This window comes from Nuphar pumila, chromosome 1 (assembly GCF_984573655.1).
Source record: "Nuphar pumila chromosome 1, dmNupPumi1.hap1.1, whole genome shotgun sequence".
In the NCBI taxonomy this organism is placed as follows: Eukaryota; Viridiplantae; Streptophyta; class Magnoliopsida; order Nymphaeales; family Nymphaeaceae; genus Nuphar; species Nuphar pumila.
In genome coordinates, this window is record NC_143249.1 from 16,557,057 (window position 1) to 16,574,913 (window position 17,857).

The 17,857-nt window shown below is 37.1% G+C and overlaps 1 protein-coding gene across 1 annotated transcript; it reads right to left on the reverse strand.

Annotated features, from left to right (window-relative positions):
• Nucleotides 1-11,200: 11,200 nt before the first annotated feature.
• Nucleotides 11,201-15,803, reverse strand: LOC149848140 (rho GDP-dissociation inhibitor 1-like). The gene is made up of 6 exons (XM_090010535.1): nt 15,417-15,803; nt 15,268-15,334; nt 13,272-13,490; nt 12,918-13,042; nt 11,578-11,672; nt 11,201-11,502 (listed from the first exon to the last, which is right to left on the reverse strand). Exons 1-5 carry the CDS (start codon nt 15,645-15,647, stop codon nt 11,592-11,594), a joined length of 723 nt encoding a protein of 240 aa, XP_089866661.1. The 5' UTR covers nt 15,648-15,803; the 3' UTR covers nt 11,201-11,502; nt 11,578-11,591.
• Between the last annotated feature and the right edge of the window lie 2,054 nt (nt 15,804-17,857).

Below are 17,857 nucleotides of genomic sequence, written 5' to 3' on the forward strand. Positions count from 1 at the left end.
ACAAAATTAAATCGTGTGAAATTGCTTGCACATTCCCTTGCTGTGGCCAATGAACCAATATATGACAAATTTAATTCATTATGAAATAAATGGCCTATCCGCCGAGTATGAAAGTTTCGTCACTACGGTGACAGCCAATACCAACAATTTTCTTACCTCATTTAATGACCTCTATGACTCACTCTTGAATCAAGAGAAGACTCAATCTTTAAACAATGAATCAAATAGTATTGCAACTCATAGAAGATGAGGAGGTTGTCATAATAATCACTACAATCGTGGAAGAAGTGATGATGATCGAGGAAGAGGCTTTGCAATCAATCAAATCAATTCCAAGGAGTACAAAATAGAGATGCAAATCAGTCCAATTATGAGTAGAATAATAATCAGAATTCTACTTATGTCACACGTCAATGTTGTTGTTGACCCAATCATACGGATCGGCAACGCTTTGACATTGCCCAAGCATTGGCTGCTATTGTTGTGTCATCGTAGTAGGTTCATCCCTAGTATCCGGACACTGAGATGACCCACCATCTGACCAATAATGATTAAGAAATGGTACAGAAGAATGAATATGCTTGTCTAAATTCGGTGACGGTGGGAAATGGATTTCAGTTGCAGATCTCTAATACTGATACCTTTTTCTTCCCTCCTTCAACCATAAGTTTATTTTACGAGATACTCTTCATGTTCATGGCGTATTTTGTTGGGAAATAGTGTATCCATTTGTATGTATTTTTTCATGCATCATACTTTTTGGTATGATGCATGGTGACCCTTCGTAGGTATCCTTTAGATACCTATATATATACCACAATGATGGGCAGTGGTATAAGACGAAAAAATAAAAAATAAAAAGTAAAATTGAAGGCTTACAGAGATCGGTCTCTACTCACACACTGCTTGAAGGTATGTACTCATCAACATGAGCAGTTCGGCTAAGAAGATCGTTTGTCTCTCACATCAGCCCAATGACAGGGACAAGTATGTGGCCCTATCCCTTCTTATATGTATGTATTATGTTATGTTTTATGCATGTATATCAATGTGTATACTCCTCCATGATGCCCCACATTGTGGTATCAGAGCTTGGTTTCCCATACGGTTTTCCCATTGACCCTGTTTTTTTTTTTCTTTAGGTTTTAACAAAAATACAGAGCCGCCTGTTGTAAGTTGGGTAGCTCTGGGCAAGATGGATCCACTGTCGAGAATTTGTGTTTTTGGCTAAGGTCGAGGAGCGACACCGGGAAAACCTTTTCTCGACGTTGTTTTGCACCCTCTGTCGGAAACGTCGATCGTCGGTGGTCCGCACATCATTTGCCGCCTGCCGCTTTTGGTCGGTCAGTTTTTTCCTTTTCTCTCTCTCTCTCTCAGAAGTTTCGATAAGGAGAAAGAAAACCCTAACAGGTTTCTTTAAACAATCTGGATCGGGTCTGAAGTTTGCAAACCCGATTCGAGGAACCTGACCCAACCTATGGTGGGGTCCGGATCTTGGACCTGTAACTTGGATCCGTTTCTGTTTTTGGATATGAGTCTACTTCAAGTTCCGAGAACTGGACCCGCAACTCAGATCCATTAAGTTTATGAATCCCAGGTCGGCGGAGTGCTTCGAGATCCAAATCCAAGACCCAGATCCATTTGACTTTTGAATCCCTGGTCCTCAATTTTTTTGGATTCAAATCCGTTATTTAGATCCATTAGGTATCAGATCATGGGACCCCAAGTAATACCTGTTTTCAGACCCGGTACCAGGATTCATTTATTGTTTCGGATCCCGGGTATTATTTCTCATTGAACCTGACCTGACCCGTTCATCATGTTTTTGAATACTTTTTATAAATAAAATGACCGGTTTGAATGGTTTGGTGTCGGTTTAATGGTTTTGGGGCTTTCTTGGACTATTTTAGAGTATCATTGTGATTGATTCATTCAGTTTAGAATCAATTAAAGAGTTTTAAGCATATTCCATGTATAACACCTAGTTTATTTCACACATGTGTTATGATGTGTGATATTTCATTTATATTTTATAAATATGTATTTTTGTACATCATATGAACAATATTGACATAAAGTATGGTATTTGAATTTTGATTAAGATGCATTTGTAATCACCAAAGTGGTCAAATGTATGCTTAATTAAGTTATTATGTACCAATAATGGAATGAGTCAATATTGGAATTGTGTCAGACATAATGAAATGATGGACTGCCCAAAGGCAGTGATGTCATGTTCAAAGTCTAGCAAGATTAAATTAAAAGAGTGTATCCCAGCACATGAAACATGTAGCACCCAAGCACATGAAATATGTAGCACTCAAAGGTGCCATGTCGACTTGTCTCTGGCTACATATATTTTCAATTTTATCAAATAGTGGGAGACGAAGTGCATTTGCGTGTTATGGGTACTCACCAAAGTGGGACCATAATGACCCCTAACACTTGCCTAGAAAAGTATAAATGATAAATAGATCTTATTATTGCATTTACTTTTTCAAATCTTGAATGTGCATGAATATTTATGAATGTCCTTTTGTCATTATAGTGTCTAATTCTATGGTTCATGATGTTCCAAGTCATATCCCTTTTTTAGATGGATCAAAATTTAGTGATTGGAAGGAAACTGTACAATTCATATTAGGTCATATTGATCTAGATTTAGCTCTGCGCAAGCCTAAGTCTGCACCATTAACTGACAATAGCACAGCTGAACAAAAAATGATTTTGATAAGTGAGAGCGCTTGAATAGACTTAGCCTACTGCTTCTGCAGTCTCGTGTAGCTAAGAATATTAGGAGCGTCATACCCACATGTAGAACAATAAAAGATTTTTTGGAAGCTATAGAGGTATAATTTGTCAGTTCACATAAAGCAACGACTAGCACCTTGATGACAAGGTTAATATCTATGAAATATATCGGTGGGAGGAACATCCGACAACACATTCTAAAAATGAGAAATATAGCAACACAATATCTGATTTCTTTCTGGTCCACTTAATAATGACTTCTCTGCCTAGTGAATATAGACCCTTCAAGATCTTTGACAACGCACATAATAACGAATAGGCATTCAATGACTTGATGTCCGAGTGTGTTGAGGAATAAGAGAGACTAAAAGGAGAGAAGATTCATAGTGTTCACATATCTTCTCATAAAGGTCACAAAAGGCATGAATCAAAGGAGAATGTCATTAAGAAAAAGGCAAAGAGGAACTCAAATACATCTGTGTCCAACGGGTCAGGCACCAAGTCCCATGAAGAATCTTCTATCAAGTGCTTCTTTTGCAAGAAGAAAGGACATTTAAAGACAGACTGCCTGAGGCATGAGAACTGGCTGACAAAAAAATATAATTTGTCATTTGTTTCTTATTAATGTAATTTGATCAACATTTCAACTAATAGCTAGTGGATTTATTCACGTGTCACTGTCTATACTGTCAATATCTTTCAGGTCTTTCTGAACAAAAGGGAACCAATGAATCATGAAGGGAGCTCTTCTCAAGAAACAAGATGCGCTCACATGTTAAGGTCGTTGAAACCTGCAAAGTAATTTTGAGGAATGGGTTTATTTTGGACTTATTTTATGTACCAACATACAACAAGAACTTCATTTCTGTATCAAAATTGGATTCCATTGGATATTGTTTTAAATTTAAAAATTCAAAAATGATTATCTATAAAAATTTAGTTCTTATTAGTTTTGCGAATGTATGTGATGGATTGTATTGTATGGAAACTAATGTCCAAATTTGTGAAACCCTTTCCTCAGAAAGTGTGTTGATTGGCAATAAATGTGGCTTATTAGATGAACAATCCTATATGATCTGGCATCGTCGTCTGGGTCATATCTCTAAAGATAGGAACCAACGACTTGTGAAAGAAGGGATTCTTAAAACCATTGATTTCACAATTAAGGAACCGTGTTTGGATTATATAAATGCCAAGCAAACCAATACATACAAAAAAGGTGCCAAAAGGAGCAACTACAAGTTGGAAATTGTTCATACGGATGTATGTTGACCCTTCTCTCCTTGCCATACAGAAGAAAGATACTCCATCACCTTCATTGATGATTACTCTCGGTATATGTATCTTTACTTGTTATTTGAAAAATCTAAAGTCTATAATGTTTTCAAAGACTTCAAGAAAGAAATAGAGAAACAAACAAGGGACGTAATTAAAATAGTCAGATCAGATTGAGGTGGCGAGTACTATAGGCGTTTCACTGAAATGAGACAACAAAAATGACCATTAGCATGATTTCTTAGGGGAGAAGGAATAGTCCCTCAGTACACCATGTCGGAAAGTGCATACCAGAATAATATAGCTGAAAGAAAAAATCGTATACGTAAAAAAATGGTACGTGCAATGTTGAACTACTCAACCCTTCTCATCACTTTGTGGGGTGAAGCTCTGTGAACAGTCGTATATGTCTTTAACAAGGTCCCTACTAAGGTTGTCTCAACAACACCTTATGAGTTGTGGACAGGTAGAAAATCATGTCTAAGTTACATGCACATATAGGGTTGTCCTGCAGCAGCAAAATTATATAATCCTCACATTAAGGCTTTTGACCCCAGGACAATTACTGGTTTCTTCATTGGTTATTCAGAAAGGTCAAAAGGATTCAAGTTTTATTGTCTATCTCATACACCACAAATAGTAGAAACAGATAAAGCTAGATTTTTAGAAGATGGTTCTATTGATAAAAATGCATTGCAAAACCTCTTTTTTGAGAAAATTCAGGATAAAGTTACTCCACCTGAAAATTTAAAATTTTCATTCATTATTCATTCGAATGATGAAACAGAAGTTGATCCAATTAGTGATGCACCAACTCAAGAAGAACTATTTGTGGATCATGCTAAAGAGTATCCACAGGTTGATCAAGTTAGTTCACCTGTCAGGAGATACACAAAAATTAAAAGATCAGCTGCCATCCGATTATGTGGTGCATCTACAGAAGCCCAATGATTTCATAGATATTGAGGATCCATCTTCTTTTAAGGAAGTTATTGAGTGTGAGCAATCTTTATCTTGGATAGAGGCCATGAAAGAAGAGCTAGACTCTATGGCCAAAAACCAAGTATGAGACCTTGTCGAATTGCCAAGAGGAGTCAAACTCGTAGGGTGCAAGTAGGTTTTTAAGACCAAAAGAGACTCTAAAGGCAATATCAAAAAGTATAAGGCAAGGTTGGTTGCTAAATGATTCACTCAAGTGGAGGGTATTGACTACAACGAGATATTTTCTCTTATCTCGACTAAGAAGTCAATGAGGATTATTTTTGCCCTAGTAGCTCATTTTGATCTAGAGCTGCACCAAATGAATGTAAAAACAACTTTCCTAAATGGTGAATTAAGTGAAGAGGTATACATGAATCAACTTCTAGGTTTCTATAAAGGTAAGTCAGACTGTTTGGTTTGCAAGTTGAAAAGGTCAATATATGGACTTAAATAGGCCTCCTGTCAATGGTATATGAAGTTCACCAAAGTCAATTTGACCTTTGGATTTACTAAAAACATTGTTGATCAATGTGTATACCTCAAGACAAGTGGAAGTAAGTTCATAATTCTAGTACTTTATGTGGATGACATCTTACTTGCAACCAACGATAAGGATATGCTGACAGAAACAAAGCAATTTTTATCCTTCCATTTTAAAATGAAAGACATGGGAGAGGCTGCCTATGTTCTCAGCATTGAGATCCGTCGAGACAGGTCTAAAGGTGTACTAGGTCTCTCTAAAAAAACTTATATTAATAAAGTTCTCAAGAGATATGGGATGAAGCATTGTGCTCCTACTACCACATCCATATTAAAAGGGGATAAATTGAGCCTTAAGGACTGCCCACAGATTGAAAAAGAAAATTGATAGATGACCATGAAACCATATGCATCAATGGTCGGTAGCTTGCAGTATGCTCAGACATGCACTCACTCTGACATATCATTTGCAGTCAGGGTTCTTGGCATATTTCAATTGAATCCTGGTCTAGCTAATTGAAAGGCTGCTAAGAAAGTCATGCACTATCTGCAAAGCACAAAGGACTATATATTAACCTACAAAAAGGTGGATCACCTTGAGGTTATCGGGCTATTCAGATGTAGATTTGGGAGGTTGTTCTGACAGTAGAAAGTCTACCACAAGATACATATTTCTGTTAGCCGGTGGTGCAGTTGCTTGAAAGAGTGGGAAGCAGTCCACTATTGTTGCCCACATCATAGAGGCTGAGTTCATAGCTCTGTTCGATATAACTTCACAGGCCATTTGGTTGTGAAACTTCATCTCAGGACTTCAGGTGGTTGAATCCATTGGGAGACCACTAAAAGTATTCTATGATAATGAAGTCGTTGTATCCTTCTCCAATAACAACAAAAGTACTACGTCTTGCAAGCATATGGAGTTGAAGTATTTTATTGTAAAGGAAAGGATAGAGAATCTTTTGGTGTATATTGATAATATAGGAACTAAAGAAATGGTAGTTGATCCTCTTACTAAGGGTTTGGCTCCGAAATTATATGTCAAACATGTTAAGAGGATGGGCTTATTTGAAACCTCGTAATCATGTACACTGACTTTTATTTGATCACATTTTGGTAATAAAGATGTGATTCTCTTTTTCTTTCTTTTATTGGTTATGCATCAAGTTTGCTCATAAAGTTTAAGAGTTTATCATAACAACAATTTTGGCCTGATAAAGTGGACTTAAGACCTATTCACGTGAACTTTCACATACTCGGGTTAAGTGAGAGAATGTTGAGAAACAATGTGTCCCTTTGTATGTATCTCTTCTCATGTATCATACTTTTTGGTATGATGCATGGTGACCCTTCGAAGGTATCTCTTGGATACCTATGTATACCACAATGATGGGCAGTGGTATAAGAAAAAAAAATAAAAAAAAAAGTAGAATTGAAGGCTTATAGAGATTGGTCATTGTTCACCAACTGCTTGAAGGTCTGTCTGTACTCATCAACAGAAGTAGTTCGACTGAGGAGATCGTTCGTCTCTCACATCAGCGCAATGGCATAGACATGTATGTGGCTTATCCCTTCTTATATGTGTGTATTATGTTATGTGTTATGCATGTATGTCAATGTGTATAGTTGTCCATGATATCCCACATATCTCACAATCTCATATTTGTTGGACGCCGTTTTACAAGGGATAACAATTGTTATTTTGTCTTTACCAAATCAGGTTTCTTTATAAAGGATCAGTTGACAGGGGACATCCTGCATGAAGGGCTGATGTCTGATGGTCTCTGTCACTTTATTCTAAATGTTGGAAGTAAGGACCATGCAGCCAAGTTCTAAGATCAATAAGCAACCATTCTCATTCAAGACAAAGCATATATCTATGTTGAAATGGCATAAGCGGCTAGGGCACCAGCATCATAAGATTTTGAATTATATTTATACAGTTTAACTGAAGTTTGTGGAAAACCTGAATTTTCAGTTTTTTCTTCCTGTTTGGTAGGAAAAACTCACAAGTTGCCATTTAATAATTTCACATCACAGGCACATGCACCACTTGAAATTATTCATGGTGATCTACGGGGGCTATCACCCATTATCTCTCAGGAAGGATATCATTACTACTTACTGCTTGTAGATAAATTTACCAAATTTACAAGGATGTTTCCTCTTGTGCACAAGTTAAATCCTTTGAAATGTTTCGAAATTTTCAAGTTGATAGTTGAAAAAACAATTTGTTTTTCAAATTTAAAAATTTTCAAAGTGATGTTGTAGGGTAATTTTGGAGCCATCAATTTTTTTTATTTTTTAAGAGAAAATGAAATCTTTCATAGGTTCTCATGCCCTCGGACCCCAGCAGAACCGACTTGTTGAACCTAACCTTACCATGCTCTTTCTCGCCCCCTTACCATTGGCTTTTTGGGTGGAAGCATTTCATACCATAGTTTTCTTGATAAATCATGTAATTGGTTAATTAATTGGGCTTCAAATCTCTATTTGAGTTACTAATGAACCAAAAGCATGACTACACCCAAATGCATACATTCAGGTGTACTTGTTATCCCTATCTTGTTCTTGTTCATATAGAGATTACAGGATGCAACCCAAAACCAAAGCCTGTGTTTTTCTTGGCTATGGGTACAATAAAGGATTTTACTGTTTTGAGCCTGCCAACAAACGTATTTACGTGTCTCATCATGCTATTTTTTTTTTTGAGACATTTTTTTCTTTGTCATCCAAAACACCCATCATTGCTGAAGATGTTGCAAAATGAGTCTCGCAGAAAGAAAAGTTCCAAACTCGTCCCTTGGATCCTATCAAACAATAGACCAACAAGACAGTTTGGCATAACGGTGGATCATTCGTGTACCATCTTGGGGGTTTGGGGATCGAATCCCACCTTTGCAGTACCCTGAATCTGGATAATGTTGTTCAAGCTTGGCTTTGATCTCGAGCTGACACATGCATTTTGAAGCGAGTCAAGTTTGAACAGCCCAGGCTCGGCTCGAACTTGGCTCGTGTGCATGCCGAATCATGATCATACTACCTTTGGTCAAGCCAACAAGAATCCACACTAGCGATGAGCTATGATTGTTGAATTTGAAGCTCTTGTAAAAAATAACACCAGGACTTTAGTGTTGGAATATTATGGGTTGCAAATGGGTGTTCAAAATTAAAAGACATGTTGACTATAACTTGTTACAAAGCGTGTTTGGTTGTGAACTTCAACCAAAGAGTCGATTATTTTGAGACAATTAGTCATGTCATCAAACCCACTATTATTTGTGTTTATTTTATCTCTTGCTACACAATTTGAATGGTCCATCAAACAGTTGGATGTTAACAACTTGTTTCCCATGATGTGTGTGTGTCTGTGTCTCTCTGTGTGTGTGGGGGGGGGGGTGCTGTCCCGGCCCAGTTAAAAAAATAAAAATTTAAAAGCCCAGAGTCCTAACCCGGGCTCTGATTCCCGGGTCAGATCCAGCACCTGGCGAGGGCGGGCACCTGCCCGTGCTGGATCCGACCCGTTTCTACAGCCACTACAATTTTTAATAAAAAAAAAAATCGGGGGCGCTGCCCCCGAACCCCCAGACTATCACACCAATTTTTTTTGTTTTTTGCTACACCCCTGTTTGCCACCCTACGCCCCTCTTCCCACGTGATTGGTTGTGCACACATAAGAGCCGAGTTAGTCCATCAGTGGATTTTGGTCATGTTCCAGACTGCAAGCCAAGAATTAGCAAGGCTTCAATGTACTATTGCTCACCACATCCAACCGCAACAAAAACCAAACCCTGACACGGATTGAGTCGGATTTAAAAATAAAACATTTAAAAATAAAACACGTTTCAAATTTTTAGATCAAACCCGAAAATATAGACCTGGGTCAGGTGGGTATCTGAAACAAACAGCCCTAGATTTTAGAATATTTTATCAACAAAAACTATTTTTTGATATTAATTTAAATGTATTAATTTCATTAAAATTTATTAAAATTACTAAAAATATTAAAATAACATATGTATGTGCTCGTGTCCATGTCATCGTCTCCGAGAGTCTATAATCGTGTCACTAGGCCTGTGACATAGGCACCAATGGTATAAATCTAGTACTGCTCCTCAAGACATCCTTTATGAGAACAGAAAAGTTAGGTTGCCTAGTTCCTTTTTCTCTAGCCAAGATGCAAACCTAGGTCCACCCATTTTGTTTGAGCTTTGTTCCTTCCTGTTTTCTTTGATACCAAAAGTGAAAGAAATGCATTATATATTGTTCTCTTTTGCTATTTGATATTTTTAGTAAATTCCTAATGCAAAACCTAATTAGATGGATGGTTGATCTATTGTAGATGCCATATAATTTTGCAACCTCATATTGGATTTGAATGCTTTTGTCTATGTCAAAAGGTTTTTTGAGGTATATTCTATATTTTGGCACCAAAGATACATCTTCATTCTTTTTATTGACATGGGGAAACCAACGCTAGGTCAAGAGATGTGCCGACGTGCTGGATCCCCTGCTGAGTTATGGATCACCACACTGGTTGGCGTAAAACCTCATAAATGGCTGCCCCTACTAGGGGTGGGGGGCCGGCCCAACCCGTTTACTAATTAATGGGCCGGGTTTTGGCTCGGTTATTAACGGGGTCGGGTTTGAAGAGAAGCCCATGGCCCGGCCCAAGGGGCCAATGTGAAGTGGCGCCCAAACCCATTTATAGGTTATTTTTTTAATAAAATCAATACATGAATTCTTAGAATATAAAAAATGAATTAAATAAAAATATATAAAATTCATAATAACACAAAACATTTAAAAGACTTTTGGTATGATGCTATTATATTTCCAAAATAAGAGATATACAACTTGAAATGGATTCAACCATGGGTTTTATGCTATGGATGCAAAATCCACATCCACCCATGTTATGTTATTATGATGCCTAAATTCCTGCAAAGGACATAGCACCATGCACTGTATTAATATATTATCAGATGTATTATGATATGATGCTATACCATGTAAGAATGGTAAATACTAATAATTAATTAACAAATTAATAGAAAATTCTTATGCAACTAATTAGGTAAATAGTAATAATTAACAAATATCAAGTTCTCATGCAACTAATTAAGTAAATAGTGTGTAATACTTAATTTTTACTTTTTTTATATTATTAAAAAATTAATAAATAACTAAAGCCCATCAAGCAGCCTGGTAGCCCACGGGCCAGGCTGGGCCCGGCCCACGTATATAACGAGCTGGGTTTCAGCCCGGTACCTAATGAGCCCAGGCCTAAAATCATGGTCCAAACCTGGTCAATGGTGGGCCGGCTTGGCCCATCCCAGCCCGTTGCCCACCCCTAGCCCCAAGGAGCCTGCTGCTTTGGCTTACGCACAAGAGATGCCTACGATGGGTTTAGAGCATAAGATGTGAAAAGATGTTTTGGCCTCACGCACCAAATAGCTACTGACAATTTTGACAGGTTTCATTGCTTGGTTAATCAACTTGCCCCGAGAAATAAGTTTTAACAATTAACTAATGGACTTTGTTTTTCTTATGGGTAATTGTTAATTATCATGTCCCAACCCCTCACATTTTTCCAACTGGCTTCACAAAGAAAGAATCACTGCTTGACACCCATGTAGATAGAGCACAAACATCCATGAAAAAAAGGTTACATAACAATAATGAGAAAAAAAATCAAATTATAGATAGAAAGAATGAGAAATTTATTCACTCGTGGTAAACAAATGTGCCTAGTACAAAATAATTACCCAAACATGCAATTCTACTAAGAGCAGTATGAACCTAATATGCATGATAAGTTAATGAAAAGGCCACACATTTTTTACACTAACTGTTCCTTTGACTGCAATAGAGAGCGAACAAATACAATAGTTCCTTCAATGTTCACGAGCGATTCGGTAATGCCTGCTTGAATAATCAAATAATCAGGTCCTTCAATCCATTTTACTGATGTGCTCAAACCGAAGGTGCCATTGAAGTCGCTTGTGCAACTGCTTTCTGTTAGGACTATGAGTTAGTAAGTTGATCTAAATTCTTCTATAGAACTAAGAATAAACTGATAAGCACGCTTACAAGCAGCTGGGACTTCAACTAGATGCTGCCCAATCTTTCTTAATAGCGAATGTATAGTTGATCTCCAGGTAGCACTTGTTGTCATCATCTAAAAACTGAAACATCAATATCATAGTATTAGCACTATGATGATTTATGGCATAGATCAATATAATTTTTATGTTCTCCAATCTATCTTGTATATTAGGCTTTGTTTGAAAGCCTTGAGTCAGAGGTGCATTCCGGTTTCCCCATCACCCTCTGCTGTTTGTGAGCAGTATATTGCAGTTTCCTCAACACCCAGCACTGTTCCTTGAGAGTAGTGGTGTTGTCAAAGCACATGCATCGAGGATGGAGTTGCAACTCCTCGCTGCTTTTCTGGAAGTAACAAGCTGGATATGGAAAAGGAGTACGATTTTGGCAACTTCAATATCCCCAACAGCGCATTTTGGCTACACTACATTTTGACAACTCATTTGAATGTTGTTTCCATCCCAATACAAGGTTCCCAAATATAACATGTGATAGCAGCATGCAGTAACTAGTTGAATCTACCTTTGTTTGCATCTCATGTGATTTGAAATCACATGAGATTTAAAAAGTAAAATTTATGTGAAAAGTACTTCAAAAGCAATTAACCATCATTTTTTTTTATACAAAACTTCAAAGCAAGCTTAATAAAAAGTGAGTTGGGGCAAGCTCTAAAATTAAGATTTAAAAAGTGAAATCACATAAGATTTTTAAAGTGAAACACTTTTGAACATACTTTTACTTTTAAAAACCACAACCAAAAATACAAATAACAAAAAGGAAGGCCAAGTGCCCACAAGGGCTCAACACATTTGATTATGTTTGGTCGGCTTAAGGTGTTCCAGTTGAAGGATACCGCAAGTTCAATACCTAGTGTGGTCATTCCTTGCCATAACATTGACAGAGCAGATCTAGTGTTGGGGCCCAAGTAGGTTACAAAGTACTTAGGCCACACAAACCACAGAAAATCGCTGCACGGGTAACAATTTCCTGTGTTTGGTGTTTTACATAGAAATTTGCTGCAGGTGTAACGATTTTCTGTGTTTGTGTTTTACACAAAATCGGTGCATGCATTAGTGATTTTCTGTGTTTGTGTTTTACACAAAATCGGTGCATGCATTAGTGATTTTCTGTCTTTTGTGTGGCCTCCGTGCTTTGTAAAATACAGGATTAAGGAAACTTTCCTGGCCAGCGGAGAGGAGGTTTCACACTGCAGACATCGTGATTAACATGACACTCTCGGCCCATATCGGGAATGTTTGAGCCATAACAGTGGTTTCACCTCGAATAATTGAAAAGAAAAAGAAAAAAAAAAGGCCGAGTAATTGTACCTTTGATCTAGCCGAATATATTCCTCTAGCGAACATTCCAGAGGGGGTGGTCTCTTCTGCCATCTCGTATGTATAAGGCTCTTGTTGGGGACTAAAAGTTCCGAGCATTACTTTTGTACTGTCCACTGGATTTTTCATTTTATTCATTAAACTTTCAGATAGTATGTAACCTCATTTGTGTAAGAACAAGTAGAAAATTGCTACTTGCAAAGAGAAAAAAACAAAAGGTTCATCTTCTCATCTCTAAATATACATATGCATAACATTAAATATGAACACCAATGGCCACTACATAAGCATCATGGGACCATTGAATATGAAAGAGACGTCATGATCAATTCACTCGATGCTCACCTTTAAGACCAGTTTTCCAAACAGCGTTGGTGTATTTAAGACCAGAAACAATGTTATTGTTGACCATGAATGAGAACTTGAGGCTGTAGTGGCTGCCTTCTTTAAGAACAAACAATGGGTCACTTGAATTGGTTTCCAAAGGAAAAGGAAGAACCATATCAGGTCTGCCAGGAGATAAGATTGAAAGGCTCAAGATCCTAACATCTGGCTCCAAGCTCTCTGCAAGAAAAAGAAGAGCAGCAAAACATCCCACACAACGCTTAATTACTGAGCGGGTCATAATTGGATTCTCTCAGGCAAATATGACAGAAAACTCAAACCATTTTTATTGTGAAATGCTAAAGTTAAAAAGCAGCATCAATCAAACTGGAAGATGATATATCAGATCGGATTCCATAAGCATTAGCTCTTCAAAGAATCAAATATATATATATATATATATATATATATATATATATATCAGCGTAAAACTCTGATGGCTTACCCCTCGATCCCAATGAGTTGCCAAGCTTTGGCTTACGCAGGGGGTGACGCCCATGGGATTTGAACCTAGACTGCCCGTCAAACTGTCTAGGCCCCATCCCACTACTCCAAACCCTTTGGGTCTATGGTGGTACACACACTTGTTTGCATACAAATCTTAAATCCAACTGTACAGATGTGTTTAGTAAGATTTATTTAGTACATTAGAAGGTTTTACCATGTTTGATGCAATCATCAGATTTCATTTTTGAAATGGTGAAAATCAATGGCTCACAATTCATGAAATAAGAGTGGTTTAAAAATGATATAAAATATTATATATGTTAACTTTAACACATGAGAATAATAAATAAAATATGCTAAAACATGATCTAATAGTGAGATTTTGCTTTTAAAGCTTAGATACCACCTAAGCCATGATGGTAGAGTGCACCATAGAAGCATATATATATATATATATATATATATATATATAAAGAGAGAGAGAGAGAGAGTTATGTGTATTTTTCAAACTATTTATCTGCCAGACCTCTTTAAAAAATATATTTGCACAAGTTTTTTTAATCCGAATATGTAGATGTATTTATCATCCCTTATTTACTAAAAACCATGTTTTAGATCAAATCAATTTAACAAAATCTCTTGATTTTTAGTTAATCAAGTTTTTGGTACAATACATACCACTGTTAATTTTTTTTATTGAGCTAAAAACACATTTAAACAAAAAACTGATTAAAGTAATACCTGCTTTCTACTAAAATCACATCTATGGGTTTAGATTATACAAAAAACACATGCAAGTATGTTTTCTAAAGAGTCGGAGACGATCTGAGAAATGAATGGTATGAAAGATACACATCACTATATATATATATATATATATATATATATATATATATATATATATATATATATATATATATATATATATATATATATATATATAATTGAATCCTAGAAACTGAAAAAGGAAGTCAACAGGATGCATTAGATCGCCCAAAATCAAACTGAGCTAATCAAACCATGCAAATAAAATGCCTTTAAAGGGGGTCTTTGGCGGGGATGAAAAGTCCAATTTGCACCCTTTTTTTTCGTGTAGAGATCACGTTGGTCCTGCAAGTGTTTTGTGTTTGTATGATACCAACGGTGCTGAAAAGATCAGGTGCAATATGATTGCACAAATATTTCTGCATTAAGCACCAGATCACACTTCATCTTGGAGATGTGGGGCCCAAGGCCGGATGGAGGGCAATCAAGTGCTTAATGCACAAATTTTGTGTCATGTGATTGCACCGGATCCGGACTCCCAATGGTGGTACACACTATTATTAGCAATTTAGCATGGATGTAGCCACCAAATGTTAAAAATCTAATTGTATAAATATGTTTAACATGGTTCATTATTTACTATGCTAATACATCAAAAAAAAATCGAAATGGTGAAAAATCAAGTGTTGATAATTCATGAATTCAAAGGTAAAAAATATTTTTAGAGAGAGAGAGATAGAGGAACCTCCAACAGAATTCAGATCCACGCTTCCCAAAAGCTGCTCCTTCCATCTCCTTAAGCTCTCGTCATCCTAGTGATCATCACATATTACCACCACATTTAAATCAAAACACAATCATTTGAGAGAGAGAGAGAGAGGGAGGGAGGGAGACCTTGTCCTTCTCCAGCTGCTCCTTGATGGTACACTGAGGACCCAGATTCAGTTTGCGGCCGTGGCTGCCTTTTTCCTCATCATCATCCTCCGTCTCACAGAAGGAGGCCTCTGTCCCACAGAAGGAAGCCTCACTCATCTGTCTGCTAAGCTTCTCACCTTCCTCCATGGTGTCTCTCTCTTCCTCCTCCTCGCCCTCTCTCTCTTCATCACCACCCACTGCCGTTGACATCTCCCTTCGTGCATCCACGACCCCAAAGACACCTTCAAAGAAGACTTGAGAAACCCCAACAATTAAACTACTGCAGATCCTGCCAATCTGTGCAAGAAAACCAATAGGTAGGCCCTTTTTTTATTGTGGCCTGGTTTTTCTTCTTCCCTTCTAGAGAGAGAGAGAGAGAGAGAGGGAGAGGCTGTGCAATCTTATTTATTTGGTCTTCAAACGGTTAACGGACACCACGATGAGAGGGACGTGAGGGTCACTGCCCATTGATTTGAATGAGCAGTAGGTGCCACGTTAGCCACGTTTTCTGTTGGAGTTCACACCCAAGATTGGGGTGGGAAGTTTGACGCTTTCTCCCTTGATTTGAGCTGCGTGGGAGATACCCAATCCTAGTGATCAAGTTTTAGAACAGTTCTTTCAAAAAATCAAGTTTTAGAACAGGAAAATGGAAAATAAGGGCAGCCAAATTCTTGTGAAAAAACTAAGTTTTTTGTTTGTTTTCCTTGCTTTTTTATGGGTAAAAATAAAATAAATTAAAAAATTTAATAGAATATGTAAGAAATAAAGAGAAATATGCACACTCGAAAATAACCCATTTCTCTGAGATACAGCCAATCTAAACATAAATATCATGACTTTAATAAAATCACAAGTATTCTCATTAATATAAAAAATTACAATATTTTGAAGATTTCAAGATACTTTGGCCGTTTAAAAGGATGACTAGAATATATATCACCTTTTCTTGCAATATTTTCACGCAATATTATTGACATGGGTCACCGTGGATCAATGTTATTAGAACCGAATCAAATTGACCCGAAATCAATTGGCTTCAGGGACGAATTTGACCTATTCAAAAGCCGATTCACCCTTGAATTGGTAGAATCGGGCTGAATCATCCCGATTTGAGCTAATTCGGGATTGAATCGGTCATTTTTTCTTTCTTTCTTTTTTTATGATTTTTTGAATTTTAAAAAATCGATCCAGTGAGCCAACTTGATTGGAGCCTGAAATTTGGATGATTGAATCTTTTGGAAAATGGACTCAGGTCTGAAAGCCGATTTTGACAGCACTAATGCTATGTAATGTTGTACATCTCACTAGAAATACTAGCTTGAGGAAGACTTTACTTGATCAGCACTGATGATGTCATCTTCGGTTATCATTATGGATTATGGAATTTACCATCTTATTAATGGAATGAGGCCCTGATTGTTAAGATGCTGATGGGTAGCCAGAGTGGCCGGCTCCTTTCATTACCTGGAAGGGCATATATAGAATGTAAACGGGTCGGATTTGGTTTGGATGTAGGCCTTACTGAGTCGATGGGATTCAGATGAAAAAAGAGAGTACCAAATCCATATCCAAATAGCACAAAATGGCTGATTGGATACAGATTCACATATTCAGAATTGAATCAGTCAGATTCAGGTACGTTCAAATTCAGATTCAGATGTAAAACCAAATCCAAATCCTATTGTTAATAAGCTGTTCTTCATTCTACCTAATAAAACTAAACAGGTTCAGATTAAATAGGATATCTGATCCAAACCCAAACCATCATTTCTACCCTCTTTTTATGACAAAGAACCTTCCTAAGTAAGGAGGGCGTATCAGGGGAAATCACATTGCACTGCACCTGGCTGCCCTATATCTTTTGAATTCAGCCTCTCAGCTCCGGGGCCCAACAGCATAGGGTGGCAAGGTGCAGCAGCACACATTTTCTGTGCAATGTGAATGTACCTGACCTCCGTTCTTAAGTAGGAAACCTAACCTGCAAAGGACACTCACCGAGCAAGTCACCATGTGAAAACTCAAGAAAGAATCGATCCAAGGCATGACAGGGTTCCACTATCTTAACAAGAATCGCCCTAACCACTTGGGCAAGCCGTCTTTTGCAAAAAAGAAAAAAAAAAAACAACGCTGGATGACATTATTTGTACTTTTTAAAAGGCATAGCTTTTAATGCATTTTATTATTCATATGTATATATTTATTAAAACTCATAAATATATTTCAGCTCAAAAAATATCCACGCCCTACTTTTCATTGAAATCACAAATCTTGTAGTTTATTATTAGCTAGCACTTTTTCTTCTTTTCCCTCGAAAAAAATCATTAGCCACATTTTCGTACAACGAAACTATTAAAAATCTATTTTACACACAATATTTTAAAAGTGCACGTCCTGTGTCTTGCTTTCCAATAAACGTTATG

Coding starts and splice junctions, on each gene's coding strand:
- LOC149848140 (XM_090010535.1), bottom strand. CDS start 15,647: ATGTCAACGGCAGTGGGTGGTGATGAAGAGAGAGAGGGCGAGGAGGAG. Junction 15,335..15,416: donor AGCAGCTGGAGAAGGACAAG/GTCTCCCTCCCT, acceptor GATGATCACTAG/GATGACGAGAGCTTAAGGAG. Junction 13,491..15,267: donor GGATCTGAATTCTGTTGGAG/GTTCCTCTATCT, acceptor TTTTTCTTGCAG/AGAGCTTGGAGCCAGATGTT.